The 15,092-nt window shown below is 46.7% G+C and overlaps 1 protein-coding gene across 22 annotated transcripts in view; it reads left to right on the top strand.

Moving 5' to 3' along the window:
- Window positions 1-15,092, top strand: part of LOC135366755 (muscleblind-like protein 2a) — a 304,286-nt gene that overhangs the window by 141,793 nt on the left and 147,401 nt on the right. For all 22 annotated transcript variants that reach the window (XM_064599626.1, XM_064599628.1, XM_064599625.1 and 19 more), the window contains one exon: window positions 14,268-14,830. In XM_064599626.1, coding sequence (XP_064455696.1) covers window positions 14,630-14,830 — 201 coding nt within the window. In that variant the 5' untranslated portion in view covers window positions 14,268-14,629. The remainder of the gene's footprint in view (window positions 1-14,267; window positions 14,831-15,092) is intronic.

The raw sequence follows: 15,092 nt of genomic DNA, 5'->3' as shown, positions 1-15,092 counted from the left end.
GTGTCACCGTGTTTACGCTTAACCTCATTATTTCAGAATAGAATAGAAATAGAAAAAAATCACATACTCACCAGTGTGTCCTGGTGTAGTGAGCCAAAAGTTAAGTGGCAAATTTCCGAATTCGTCGTCACTTCATGTATTTGGTTGTTGTTGACATATCCATGAGCTTCCGCAGCTGTTTAGATTAAGTGGCTGTACGTGTCTTCGCTGAATTTTGGCACGCAGAGAGAACTATTATTAGGGCGGTTTCAAAGAACTTGCGAGGAATCGTTACCTTTTAACTGGTCCCGTTATGTCGAACACCGGATGTTCGGATGTTAGGATGTGCCGTATTTCAAACAAGGCATGTGGGACAGGAAGTAATGCTGACTGTTTCACCTGTTCGTTATCTGGTCCCCCGTTACTTGGTTTTCACGTCCCACAAAGGGCGCTTCCTGCGGATCCATTCAGAACGCGCGCGCGCGTCACACACAACTGTGGCACCACCTAGCGGAAACCGAAAAAAAAAAGAATAGAAAATAAAAAGTGAAGAGAAAATCACGAATGGGACGACCTCCAGCGTTTTCGCCACCTGTAACGCAGCCCCCACGATATTACTACACTGCATTCCCTTTCGGAGCAGATAAAATTTTCCTGCCTACAAAACGCTTTCGCCCTGGCGTTGATAATAAGAGCTGCGTGTGAGGTGGGGAGGCTGACACGGAAGGAAATTTCGGAGTGGCCCACTTTGGATATTTGGTGGCCTTAAACGCAACTCGCTGCAGTTAAAACTCACTGAAAGGGGGTTGTGACTTGTGTCTTTTCGATATATGTGACTCATCAAGGGGGGGGGGGACTATTTTGATAGGAAAAGTCAGCCAGAAAGGACGACTTGCTATTCCTTGGTAAATAATTCCTTAGTGGGTAGTCAAGTTCCCAGGGTGGCTCATCACATTATGCACTCAGTGCATACTGAATGCCAGAGCCTTAAGAAAAAGAAAAACAGAATTGCTTTTTGAAACGCAGGTACGCGTCAAGCTCACATTCGTAGTCGTATAAGCACGTGACTTCTCTCGTGTTGCCTCTCATTGGCGGAGACCCCTGTGGTGACATCAGAGCTGGATGAGTTTCAGCATTCGTTTTCTTTCTTTTGTAAATGTTTATTTTGCGTTTCTTTTATTTTTTATTTTTCTGGAATAGCAAGCCGGCATCAGCCTGGATGACATTTCCTCTTTTCTTTCTATTGAACATATACCCCTCGCCCCATCCCCCCGTGCGTGCGGTCTATTGACCCAGAAATCGACGTCGCTGTGTGCGGGAAGCGGTTCCCTTCTTTTGAAATACGACCCGTGACCACGGGTCTGGAAATGGTGCGAAGCGTGTATTCACACAGCGGCGGCGCTGATTTTCTTCTTCCGGTGCGGCAGGCGAACGAAAGGGAACTGCGGCAAGTGCCGGTCGACTGCGTCCGGAAAATGCCCGACCGTGTCTTGCGTGCCTGTCAAGAGAGGCGTGCTATGCACCCGCTGGCCCACTTTGAACATGTAGGTGTGGGTGCGATTGCTGCCGTCCCCGTGCACGTCACCGTGCAGGTCTGGGACATTCTGTTCACGCGGGCGAGTTTCATTGACGTTGCGGGGGCGATGTGATTGATGTGTATGGCCACAAGTCTGAACGTCACGGTGCTGCGGTGCTTCAGGAAAGTCTTGAAGTTTCTTCCGGGCTGTTACTCGGGTTCGGCTGTTTTAGAGAATATATGTTTGTTCTTGAAGTTGCCCGAATATATTTCTTTCCTTCTTTTTTTTTTCGTTTTGTGCATTGTTGTGGTGAAGTCGCTGTTGATACGTGTCACTTGAATCACTCAATGCTTTCACACATTAAGCGTCATGGAACAGCTGGCCGCACCAGTGCGACCTACCGTTTCGGCTTTTGTCTTTCTACTTCTAATCTAATCTATAGGTGTAGCTGAAAAGGAGGTGTGGAGGCCTGTTAGTCATCGTTTGCATTTGTACGAGCCTGGGCGAACAGTATAAGGAAAGGCAGGAGTCATATGTCTTTTCCTTTTATTTATTTATTTATTTTAACTCAAGGTCCATTACGGGCGTAACTTACTTACTTACTTACCAAAGTAACTTACTTTTCAAGAACTTGCAATTGCGCATGTAATGTTTCTCCACCTAGTTCCCAGGAGAAACACCGGTGTCCTTTACAGCTCGAATCCGACTGACTCATGATTGTCTCACCACAGTGCAGACAAATAATGCTGGAAGTGCCAGTTATCGTATCCTTCTATCGTATCTATCGTATATCGTATCGTATCTGTTCCTATATCTAGACTTCATACCGCATTTCATTCATATAGGACGATCACCCCCGCATTCTGTATCTTGGCGATAACGCAAAGCACGTTACCAACACATCCTCCCGTCAGGGCTGTCTTGTCCAGGCTTCCCTTCTCTCTTTGACGGCTCCTATACGGGCGTGGGTGACGTCACAGTGACTTCTTGACACCACTCTCTTGATTGAGCAGCTGCAGACCTGCCCGATTGGAAAGTTGGGTGTTGGAAAGTGGTGCCCTCGCCTTCGTGAAGGTGAAGTGGCTGGAAACCAGGTCATCCCTTGCGGCCGCATCGACCAGCTACGATCGTTTTCCGTTTCGACGTGTCTGACCTCTGGGGTCTCTATGGCAGGAACGAGTTCTCATTGGCAGTCATCCCTCGGGGCAGGTCATGAAAGCTTAGTAGTACAGGACGTTTTATCGCCGTATAATTATGACGACAGTGTGGCATGTGTTCCTGCGATTAGCTTGCAAAAGTGGGCAGAGCTGGTGGATCCACTGCGATTATTATATTAAATGTATACCGATGACCATATTAGGAAGTGGCACTGCCATTTGGAGCCCTCCTGTGTGCATGAGTAGTTACCTTGTGGGGAGAGAGTGAGAAATGGAGACGTTGGCCCCTCCGGGGCAGACAGTTAGTTCAGAACACTTGATGTTATATGATGACGCTAATCACTCTCTTGGGATAATGCAGCCTTGAGTCTTATCTCATGGAGTCATGAATGTGTCACGATGCTCCAGTTTGCTTGGAAGTTTCGAATGCTGGTCGTAGAAGAAAGTAAAAGTTCCTGGACGTCTCAGTTTCAGATCTGCAAGTCGTATGTCCTTACCAGGGCTGATATTTCGTGAAAAAGACATGTTCAGTCTGTACATTGCATGGCAGCGTTGACGGCCATCCTAATCCTCCTCAATCATGTTGCCTCGTGAACATAACACTTTTACTGAATGAGAAATATATGAAGAATTGCAATATAACCTTACTTAATTCCGTTTGGCTGCAACTCCAAGTTATACCATGAACACGACCTTCGTGAAACTTGAACAGATTGTGTCATATTCAATGGCAGGTGATAGATTGATGGATCACGTTGGATATAGACTCATGATGGATGACGGATGAACACGAGCCAGGACTTGGTAGATCGTGGAACAAATACTGTACCGCCTTTAGCTGCAATGGCAGCCCCTTCTTACTTCTCTCTGCTGAGATCGTACGACGTTAGTATATACGGGAATGACCTTCACAAAGCAGCAGCCGCTTTTTTACTTTCATCTCATTTCCTCTATTTTTCTTTTGCACTGCTGGTATTGACTCTTCATTGTTTAGGGTGTCTGGAAACTTTTTCTTCCTTTCCTTTTTTCTTTTTTTAACAGCTTCCCGGGGGCGTAAATCACTTTCCGTGTTCCAGCAACGCCCGATAATCCCTTTGGAGACGACGACGGAATTTGGAGGATGCGTGACAGCCGCATGGCATGCAGCGTGTACAATAGCGTTGCCTGCAGGCCGTGTTTCCAGAGACCTTGGCGCTTCGCAATATTACGTGAAACAGGGATCACACTTTCGTCCGCACAGGTAGTACTAGATTCCCAGTGCGGCAGTTCAAGGTCGGGTTAAGGCAGCTCTCATTGTCTTCTCTCCTTTCTCATGCTTCCGGATCCTGCCTTTGTGTAACTGTTCCGTGGCTCGTTAGCAATTCCTTTTTATTTAAAGACTATGGGAACTTTCCACAATGGGCGAGACGATGCCGGTGTCGAAGCCGGTCTTGGGTAGTGACTACGTTACAAGTAACATGTGACTAGTTACACGTTATTTTGAGCTAGTTACTTTTCTACAAAAGTACAGCTTGAAGTATAAAAAATATAGCTAAAAATATAGCCTTTCTAGAAAAGTATAGCTTTGGGGAGCCAGTTATCGTTTGTGGTTGAAGTAACTGTAGCATGTGACTATAACTATAGTCGTGTTCAACTTAAGAAGGAAAAGAAATCTAGTCCGTCAGCTCTCAAAATATTACTACGCGCAGAGACGTCACTCTCCCTTCTCCGCGCCTCAAGCTTAAGACGTTACCTATTTGGGGGGGGGGGGGGGGGGCAATGAAGTCGCTTCTCGGGCAATAGAGGAGAGAGGGATACTGGGGAGGTGCTCCGACAGCTGATCTACTTGCATAGCGTTTTGCCCGCCGTACCGCACGACGCTGCGACAAGTAGTGCTCCGACACCGAAACTGTAGCCCCTGGGTGACGTCCGATGGCGCTGCAGTATATAATTTATCCGGCGGCGTAACACTGTTAGTGTTGACGAAGTACCCGTGCCGTTCTTAGTTGGAACTCTGGTGTACGTTTTAGCTGAACTCAGCTCATTTATTGTGACTTTTATGCCCTCAGAAGTGGCCAGAGTGCCTTCAGGGGCTTGCCCGGTGACTGTTCGGTTAGTCCTATGGATGTATCCCTGCGTACGAAACTTTGTCTTAACAAGGTCTTGATCTTGATTCACAGATCAGCTCATCATTTCATACCCACATACTGACCAGTGTGCTCTGGGGCAATGCGCAACAAATTAAGTGGCAAATTTCGTCATTCATCGTCACCGCGTGCATTTGTTGTAGTTCTACCGCGTTGTCGTAGACTTGTCGACGTGGTCGTCTTCGTGGTCCCGAGGTACCATGTTGGTACCATGAAGGCAAGTGCCTCAGGATGTACCATGGACGTATCATGGATGGACCATGTCCAGGATGTTGGTACCATGTCTCTTAACAGCCCATATGTGTCGTAGGTATAGTAGTTATATAGTCGTAGTCGCTCGTTTCATCAATGCAATGTCGGCTTGCGTGCCGGAAGAAATTTCCTTGTGGCATGTTTCAGGACGGTTTAGTAACTCATTGCATCTCCACTGATGAACCTTGCATTGCCTCCGGCCTCTCTCTTCGGCTGTGACATCGTCGAGGCGTGCAAACGTCGAGGCATTCGCCGACACGGAATTCATTAGTCGAGGGGTAATTGTATTTCGTCCTGGCCAACTTGTTCTCTGGCTGGCGTCACAATACGGAACCTTCCACCGTTGCCAGGGGAAACCACCAGGAATAAAACGAATCGACAAAGTGCTTTGTATTCTCCCGGCCGATATACCTCGCTTGTTACGAAAACGGGAAGGCTGATGTTAGCGTGAGTTTATAGACGTTTTTGAGCGACGCATTGGTCGATGAATATAGCGTATTGGTGCATATATAGGATATGCAAGTTTTTTTCCTCTCTCTAGCGCTCGTAACATCTTTCTTTATCGGAAGCCTGTTTCGCTTTGGGATGGAAAGGTGCTTCAGCGTGCAGATATGTTGACGGCGCAGCTTTTGAGCCTAGATAAGTGCTGCACATAATAGGTAATCAGTAGATAGGTATAATACCGTATTCCCCCGCTTCAGCAGGCATGCCGCAAAAGTGGAGGGAGTCCAGCTTTGAGGTTTCCAAAGGCTGGTCTTCAGCGGCATGCAGCAAAATTCGAGTTCGAGTAGACTGTTTTCGAGTAGCGACATGCGACAAAATTCGAGTAGACTGTTGCCCTTGCAGTATTTAACGGCTTGACGTTTGACGTGGAATTTTGCTTGGTGTGAGAACTCTGGTTCTTAAACGACGCACCTGCCTCATTGCTCGCTAAGCCTTACAGTGAAGACCGGAGTCCTACATTATCCTGGCTTTACGTCTCTAGAAAACTATGATCATAAGGTTAGCAGTGCAGCTACAGAAATATATTTGCAGTTACGATATGTCAAAAGACATTTTGGAGCGTATTACCGTTCAGGATGCAAAATTTCGTACATAACCAATTTTATTATTTTTTAATGCTTTATAAGAATGCCGTATAATACTGACTTTAAAGTATACTCAATCCGAGGAGTATACTTGCTGCCGTTTCTCGTATTTTCAGAAAGAAAAAAAAATCATTTTTATAAATGTGAATCGGAAGTGAGTGAACAAATAAGTTTAACGAAATGCCGGTGAATTCCGCGGTTGTGTTCACGGTGAATGTCCGCATATTTTATTTTCCTTATCTTATCCACTCATCTTATTCACGGTGCGTGGCGTGATGATCAACGTCGTATGTACGTACGTCCGACTGCGTCTCACAATCGCGCCCGCAAATGCTGTTTCCATCTTCCCTGCTGAATACGAATACATAAATGAAACCGTTTATCAGAATTAAAGCTTTTTAAATATGCGACTATCTGGTTTACCGTTGTCCTCGACGAATTCATTGCGAAGCCACTGCTTTCTTGTCCGAGTTTAAACAGCCAGGGGGCGTTTGCATATGAAAGAAAGGATAATTGAGTTCCGCATCGATTGCGATGTCGATTAGAAAGTTATTCGCTCCCTAGCAGCCAATTTACTGAAAGTGGCACGGAAAGGGGACCTTCATTCTGTAATTCTGTCCTCCCAGAGCTGGGAATTGAAGTGCTGCACCCAGCCGCGGGGTGCGCCCATCTAGTTTTCTTCGTGTGTATAGTTCATGCCATAAGACAAGAGTTGATGCCAATACTTGATGGGCAAACACTGCGTCTCGATCACTACTCGTTGAAGACAGGCTTGTCGCTTTCAGGCGAGGATGGCCCTTGCGCGTCATTCGACAGTATACGTGGAAGATGAAGGAGAGGAGGAGGTATACAGTGTGCAAACGCGGGGTCTTTCACTCTTTTCCCTTTCCCCCTCTTTTCTTGTAAATTACAGTTGCCACAGTGAAACAGCGGCGAATCATAGAATGACTGCAATGTAAACATTTCCGCTCGCTATTTAGGAAAATTTATTGTGCTCACTCCTCTTGTAGACGATATGTACCTAAGAAAAAATAAATAAAATAAAGAAATAAATCGGTTCGTATAATACTACCTAATCCGAGCGAAGGGTGACAAAATTTGTGTTCATGCGAAGAAAAAGAGGGAAGTTCAGCAGCTCCAACGAGAAAAAAAGAGGAAAAAAGAGAGAGGAAAACAAAAGAAGAGAGAAAGAGAAAAATAAGGAAAGAAATAATCTCACTGATGCAGACTAACCCCAGCGACTGTTTCCGAAACCGCGATCTTGTCGCTTTGCTCACAGTGTAACTCACCAACTCGCCTATCTCTATTGTCATACACATATTGACCCATGCAGAACCGTGTATGGGGGATACACGGCTCTCTGAACCTATGCAGCGCTGAACGCCGTGCAGGAGACGGCGCCATCTCCATATTTTTCTCTTTTTTTTTCTCTTCCATTTCCACCTATCGATCTGGATTTGTTGTGGCTCGTGGTATAAAGGGCAGGGTCGCTTTTCTATTTCCGCGTCGTATCCAGCGCAGTCGGGAGTGTTGCGCCAGCATGGGCGGCGATCGTCGGGGGCCCGGAGAGCATCACGCCTCGTCGACTATGCCAAGGACGTTCGCTGGCAGGTACCTTCTGCTGACGTGTAGGGGAGGAGGTGCCGCAGTCACATTCAGGAATTTTTTTGTCCTTTGTTACGTGGCATCGTGATGGAAGTAGATAGCGCGAGACGGTGCGAAAGGTCCCCCGAGGACTTTTCCGTTGCGCGAGAAGATACACGCGGTGTATGGTAGTGTGGTTGTCTTAGGAAAGACCGCAGATTTAAGGAAGGCAGGTGAATTTTTTTTACTCGCCGCGTAGTGAACCGTAGGCGTTGGAAGGTCAGTCGTTGTTCAACACGTTTGTGATGCTGGCAATTTGGTTTTGCCAAGTTCAGCTGGTTGCTGTCTCAAAATGCAATGCATCGGAGGATGCACACTTTTGCATGAGCCTGAATTTAGGGACCACAGCGTTCTGCGGGTTCTATTGCATATAGGGGGAGACGGGCAGGTGTCCCGTAAAAAATGGGCTTCAAAATGGCCACCCGTCCTCAGCTTGTGGCATACACGGACTCAAAGGCTGCTCTGTAGTGCGAGCAAACACAAGCCTAAGTCGGGACACATGACAGATGATCTCTAGGGGTGTTTTCACCCGTTTCACGGTTGGCCTTTTACCCACTTTCCACTCTGTCGTTTCACGTGTTTACGCAAATAAGGTTGCGCATAATTCTATACAACATCGTCACGGTCTTCGATTATTCATGAAGTTCTTGACAAACCACCTGCTTGTTCCAGATGCTTTAACGTAGTGGCCTTTACTGGTAGCCCCGGATCTCCATTTCTTTCTACGTTTCTAATTTCTCATTTCTTTTAACTGCTGACCCTCTCTATCCTTCCTCTTTTACTGCCCCTTCTCCCCTTACTTTCACAGAGTGAAGTGAGGAGTGAAACCTGCCGGCTTATCTGAGCAGGTATACCTCACTCCTAGCTTCCTTCGAACGTCGTACCACCACTCCACCCCATTTCTTGTACTTGTGTGGTCATAATATTGTACTTTCTTGTGACCTTCGGTGCTCCATTTTTCTTTTCCCTTTTACTGTATAGTCCACAAGGAGCATTTCACGAGGGACTCGGGGTGCAGTTGTCGCTCGTGAACTTGTCCGCTGAGCTGGACTGTAGTTTTCACCCAGCCATTGTGCATTTTGTCTGCTCGGTGGCATATATGCATACAGTGAATATGGCCTCACCTGTATTGAGTGCGCGTGCTTCATCAATGTGATTCCCACATCACTAATAAATCATAATGAGGGTTCCAGGTTTTCGGCATTTATTCCTGCGAAGACTCGTCCGGCATTTTTTTGGCATTGAGATGTTTTGTCAAATTCGAAAATTTTCGACATTTTAAAACGTTTGTGCCGAAAAATCGGAAGCTATAATCACCGGGCAGAGGCTACAGCGAGCAGCTATTTCCCTAAAAACCGCGTAAAATACAGCTAAATGATGAGATTATGAAATGAAACCTACTTGCACATCAAACCGTCAATCTCTGCTACAGACGATACCTCAAAATCAGGATTTTCTTTCACGTAGTCATCACTCATCAGAAGCTTTCCTCTTGCGTCTCATTTCGCAGCCGTTGTAGAGACTGCCTTAGGGTTTCGCGCCAACCAACTCAAAAAGACGACTCCTGACGTATAAGGGACCGGTTCGCCGTTATTGGCCACGCAGAAGTGGGCGTTGTCACGACTATAGCCAAGAAAAAAGAAAAAAAAAAGACGGATGGGGGATAGAGGATGAAGGGTGGAGATGCGTAGAGGGTGCATGGATCCGTCGGGGCGAGCAAAGTGTTAGATGGGTCGTTAAGCAAGACCTGCCTTCTGCAGAAAGAGACCTAAGCGTGCAGGGTCATCGCTACTCCTTGACCAATGACAGGTACAGGCATGATTCATGGAAAGAGAGCAGCTCGGTAGGAATATATTGGGGACGCAAATGATTTCCTTTCGAGTGGCTTCGTGCGTACTTGAACCCCGTTGGCCCATTGACAAGCGTTACACGGGAGGGTTTTTCCATAAACTAGAGGCTAGCGGAGGAAGAAACACAATCGGGTACCGGCATGTAGCACCATATGCAAGACCACGTATTCGGAATTTTTCGGAACATGCCGAACTTAAAAAAGAAAAAAATATTCGTCGGGTATTTATCGGCATAATGCCGATAAATACCCGACGAATATTTTTTGTTTTTTTAAGTTCGGCATCTTCCGAAAAATTCATTGATCAATCATTGATCCGTTGTTGCTGTTCGTCTTCAATTTACAGACTCGCACTTCCTCTTCATTGTGCCAAAGGGGATATGTTTAATGCCAATAAAAAAGACAAAGAAGGGAAAGATTAGCCATGATAGAGGCTTGCTATTACTAAAAGCAAAAACAAACAAACACACTGGAAGATTAAGAAACAGACACAGAAAATTATGAAGAAGTACGAAAAAAAAGCAAGCTCCTTCACTACTGGTTGTGCAGACAGTCATGTAGGAGGTATCAGAGAGTGCCCAAGAGTGCCAAAGGGCACGTACCAGTATCTGACTAAGATTCCAATGATGATGAACGCAGTCTCGGCGAAAGTACATCAAACACACCGCCTGAGGTAAAGTTAGGATAGCGTCTTAGCAACGTATGCCCCCCTTTTTTTGCCTGCGGTTTAAGACGTACAACCGGATTTCCCGAAGTGATATTACAATCTCCCGCATTACACTATACAGCGACACACGTGGAGGCCCCCCTCGCGCGCGCTATCTTCGCGTTTATCTTCGGCGTCTTAACATCTCGAGGTCGTCACATTGACTGCGCAGACAGAATCTCGGAGCAGCACTTTGCATAGCGCAGGCTAGATAAGGCCGCGCTGGGCCCCTTATCGTGCGGACCAAATACACGGAGGAGCTGGGCAAATATTTGCACACGTCGGGGAGAAAATATCGTTGTGGTTCAGTATACGAACAGCTTAGGCTTACGAGACGGCGTAGAATACCAAGGACTCTTTGATAACGGGCAATGCTCAAGCGTCTCACTGCTCCAGTACACCGGCTGCATGCGACATCTATTCTTCTCGCTGTCTGCTATCCGCACAGTTGTGACAGTGAAACCGTTGCCTGAAGAGCAGCGAAGGAGTTCTGGAACCCGTCTCATATTCGCTGCGAGATCGACCTATAGGGGACGACACTGTCATCTTTCTAGTGTGGATAACACGTGGCCCGACGTTCGGAGTAGATGGATGGTTCTTTTTCGTAATTCTTGTGTATATTCACCGGAAGATCACTTGTGACGCGGTGGTACGATATATTGTTCGGTTCCCCGATGTTCCACCTATACCGCACTGAACGTGTAAAAGCAGACGACGTGTCCACACTATACGGTAGTTCATCGTTTCTCCGCAGCGCACCGACACCGTTCGATCACGGAGCGAAGAGAATCTGCAGATAGCTTGCAAGGAAAATGAAAAGCAGATCCTTTGTATACGTGAAGTGTTCTCCGCTTCTAGTCGAACAGGTATCCTTGCAGAAACTGATAACTTGCCATACCCACTGTTTTTGGCGCTCTATGGCCTTCGTCGCTTTTGCGCCAACCCCCCCCCCCCCAATCAATCAATCAATCAATGATAACTCGCTCGCACATACATGCAAACAACGCAGGATTGGCTTGTGTTGTGTTGATCAGTGATGGCCATTAACTACTTCTACAGTACTTTAACTATAACTGCTAACTACTTCGCGATGGAGTAGTTTAACTAGTAGTTCAACTACTTTTCAGGGGAGGTAGTTAAAACTACTTCTTTAAGTACTGCAATGTATTTTAAGTACATCTATAACTACTTAACGTTGTCCGTCAACACCAATCCCATTCTATAGTGTTCTTGGACACCGAAATAGGAATCACAAGCAGTGCTAAAAGTGAAGATTTAGTACACATGCACCGCACATTTGCTCTGCACCTCCGTTCTCATCAAACAAGTAGCTCAAGGTAAAAGTCGGAAGCACAATCGTGCCGTAAAGCTTGTGCCAAAATCGGAAGTAGTTGGCGCCTGCAGTAACCTAACTAGTGTAGTTAGCTACTCGAAATAGTAGTTTAACTAGTAGTTGCCACTACATTTCTGCAAGTAGTTGATAACTACTTTTTAACTACAATCAGGTAGTTTAACTACATGTTGTTAACTACTGACCATCACTGGTGTTGATACGTTTGCGTGTTCTAGCCTGAAAACAGTTATTTTTCATAAAGTTTTTAATTAAGTTTTTTGATGTGCTGTAGTATAGTCCACACACATTGGTGGTGGTTGTGTTGTCGAAGCTATCGAGCAAGCTCTAAATTTGCAGTGGGTTACCACGGACAAGGCAAGACACAGGGAACGCCTTGCATTTGATCTTTCACTGATGAGAGATACACAAGCTGGCTCAGTCCATTTACGTTTGGGGGGACATCGTCACGCGCGTGAGAGCAGCTTAACGTGGGTCTCTGCACTTGACCTCGCTATTTGCAGGGAACCTATCATTTCGGAACCGTTACCGCCGGCGGGGAGCCGGAGGAATAGCTAATTAAATGCAGGCGTGATTCCGCTTAATTAGGCAGAAGATGTTGCGCCTCGCATGCTGACTTCAAACGAGATGTATACAGAGTGTAATCCGTGAGTTCGAAGCACTTTGACAGTACGCTGCTCTTGTACAATAGCTAAGTACACGTGGAGATGATTAAATTGGCATTATACATATATGAGACGCCGTTTCATCGTGAGCGTCGGCTTTAGTTAATGCGGTGGATGGAAATTGAACACGTTTCCAGAATTCTTTTATGTAACTGTGTATATGTAATAGATTTCTCTTACTGAGAAAAGATTTCATTTTCTATTTTTCTTAAGAGACTCTCGATGGTCAATGTAAAGCTTCCACCTCCTCTACAGTCGCTTTAGTTTCGGTATTTAGGATCTGATTATAAGGAAGCTATAAATTATCGATGGAGGTCTCGCCACTGCTGTCATTATCGAAACTGCAAACAGTGCGTGCTATTGCTTGCATAGCTGGCTTAAAAAAGTTGGATGCAACCGACATCTTGATACCACACTGTTTCAGTTGTCTCAACTCTGTAACCATACTCTGCATCACAAGCAGTTACAATGATTCATACAGCAATGCCGATAAGCTTTCTCCAGGAAACGAATAGACTTTGCACTTCGGTTTACTCATGAGAGCACACACACACACACACACATATATATAGCTTGTAAATGACTGCCCTGTGACACGAAGCACTATTTCTTTTTCCCGTTCAGCATAAATCATGCGCGACGAAACCTGCCGCACCTGATGCACCGCAATGCCAGGCAGCACCCCGCTTTGCGACGTACTTTTACGACAAGTTTGCCTCCGCTCTTTATGTATTGTCTCGGAACGCCAAGATTGTGCGATAGCTCTATATCTTCACGGGGAGCATCACGTCTTTGCCACGTTAATGAGCCGTGGCCTATAGTATCTGGCGATCTCATTACGTCTCTTCTAGCGCAGCAATGGCGAAGGCGCGAGAAGGAGAATGCAGACAGTATCGGAGAAGTCAAGGTCTCGAGATGGTGGAAGACAGGACGTGCATCCCTTGTCCTCGTTGCCTTGCACGGGATGTTGAAGCTGACGTCACCACCAACGCCAATTTCCGTCTCACTTAAAGAGGGTTGCGACAGGTCATCCCGGGTTATCCCAGATAAATGTAAAAAAAAAAAAAACGGTGCTTTGTGTCGATGTGAACCTACATTGAAAGTTTCACAGCGAACGGAAGGTAATAGAAACAGAGTAAAACGGGCATCGCGGATACCGAAACTCATGCGGCCCTGACATCACAGACCTCACCGCCGCCAGTGGGACAGCGCACGAGAAGTCACGTGCTTACGGCTGCCAATGGGAATGGACGCAACTCTGAGGTCTGTGACGTCTGCGCTTTGCACGGGAGTGCGTTCGAGGGCTTGTGTCTCGCTAAGCACGTGTCATTCTACGTGTCGTACGACACGTAGAATAATAATTCTTTAATCCTCCGTATTCTGGCTTGCAATACAATGCGCCCAATATGTAATGAACCACATCTATGAAAGTGTCTCAACCCCTGTAAGTTTCACCGTAGTAAACACGCAAAAAAATATAAAAAAAAAGAGAAAGAGTCTCTCGTAGGAAGGGGTCTCGAGAATGATAAGCTGAAGTTGACGAAGTTGATGGCCTGCTGAAGTTCATGTGGTTGAAGGTGTATCTGATCATAAATTGATTGTCTTGACATTGCAGTTACTCAACATTTTAGTCCCCGGACCATGAAATTTATTCCCCGACACTGTAAATAATCTGTAAACTTCACAAACTTCCGTGCCTTTAGTCGCAGAAAGGACTAATCGTTGTGGCAATGCAACCTATAGTCCCCCAAAGGACTAAGGTTCCTCCTTTTTTTCGTAGAGTGCGGAGGGAACAGGGGGTTCTATAGTAGCTAGCGCTCGTGCAGTATCCGATTCGATCTGGTGTTTCTGCTTATGTGCTTATTAAAAAAAAAAGTTCAGTGATCTTCACAAAAGCTGAATAATCCTCACAAGCTTCCCTCATTTGTTGCAGGAAACTACCGCACCGCATGGCACTACCAACTCGCACGTCCTAGCACTTCACCCGCGTCACGCTGACCTTCACAAGTCTTGCACGCCATCGGTGTCTCCCGTAGTCGACACACGAAGCCTTGACGACAAGCAGCCACCGCTAGTGACTGCCCGTGACCTGTGTTAGAAGACAGTGTGCTCAAAGTCTTCTGTACCGGAAGACGTCGTTAGGCGGGTGTCTCCCGCAGTAGCAGTTGAGGGCTTTTGTGGGTGTGTGGGTGTTCCAGTGCCGCGGTCACCACGGGCCCCGTAGCGCCTTCCGCCGTGGCGACTCCGCCGAGCCCCCCGAGTCCGTCGACCGCGTCGCTGGTGACGGTGACGCCCATGTCGACGACGTCGTCCCTGATGGCGGCTGCGGCCGCCGCTGCTAACGTAAAGGACTCGCGTTGGCTCCAGCTGGAGGTGTGCCGCGAGTTCCTGCGGAACAAGTGCTCGCGACAGGACACAGAGTGCAAATTCGCTCATCCGCCGCCCAATGTGGAGGTACAGAATGGACGTGTCATTGCCTGCTACGACTCCATTAAGGTACGTGTTCTGCTGTAGCACTCACGGCTTTGCATCTGCATGCATGCGACAAGAGTTACTTGCTGTGTATATATAGGACGGTGACAAGAATGCAGAAGAGTGGCTAGCGAACTGCTCGATCGCAGTGCTTTCTACACACCCGACATGCGAAAGCACCCTCTGGAGCAGTTCAGCTTGAATTGGCCTTTTAAAACGACGGTAGTGCTGAAGCAACTATCGGTATCTAAGATACGTTAATATAGTCGCTGTCCTGTCGTGATGA

The sequence above is a fragment of the Ornithodoros turicata genome, chromosome 8, assembly GCF_037126465.1.
Source record: "Ornithodoros turicata isolate Travis chromosome 8, ASM3712646v1, whole genome shotgun sequence".
In the NCBI taxonomy this organism is placed as follows: Eukaryota; Metazoa; Arthropoda; class Arachnida; order Ixodida; family Argasidae; genus Ornithodoros; species Ornithodoros turicata.
This window is presented reverse-complemented; position numbering and strand designations above follow the sequence as displayed.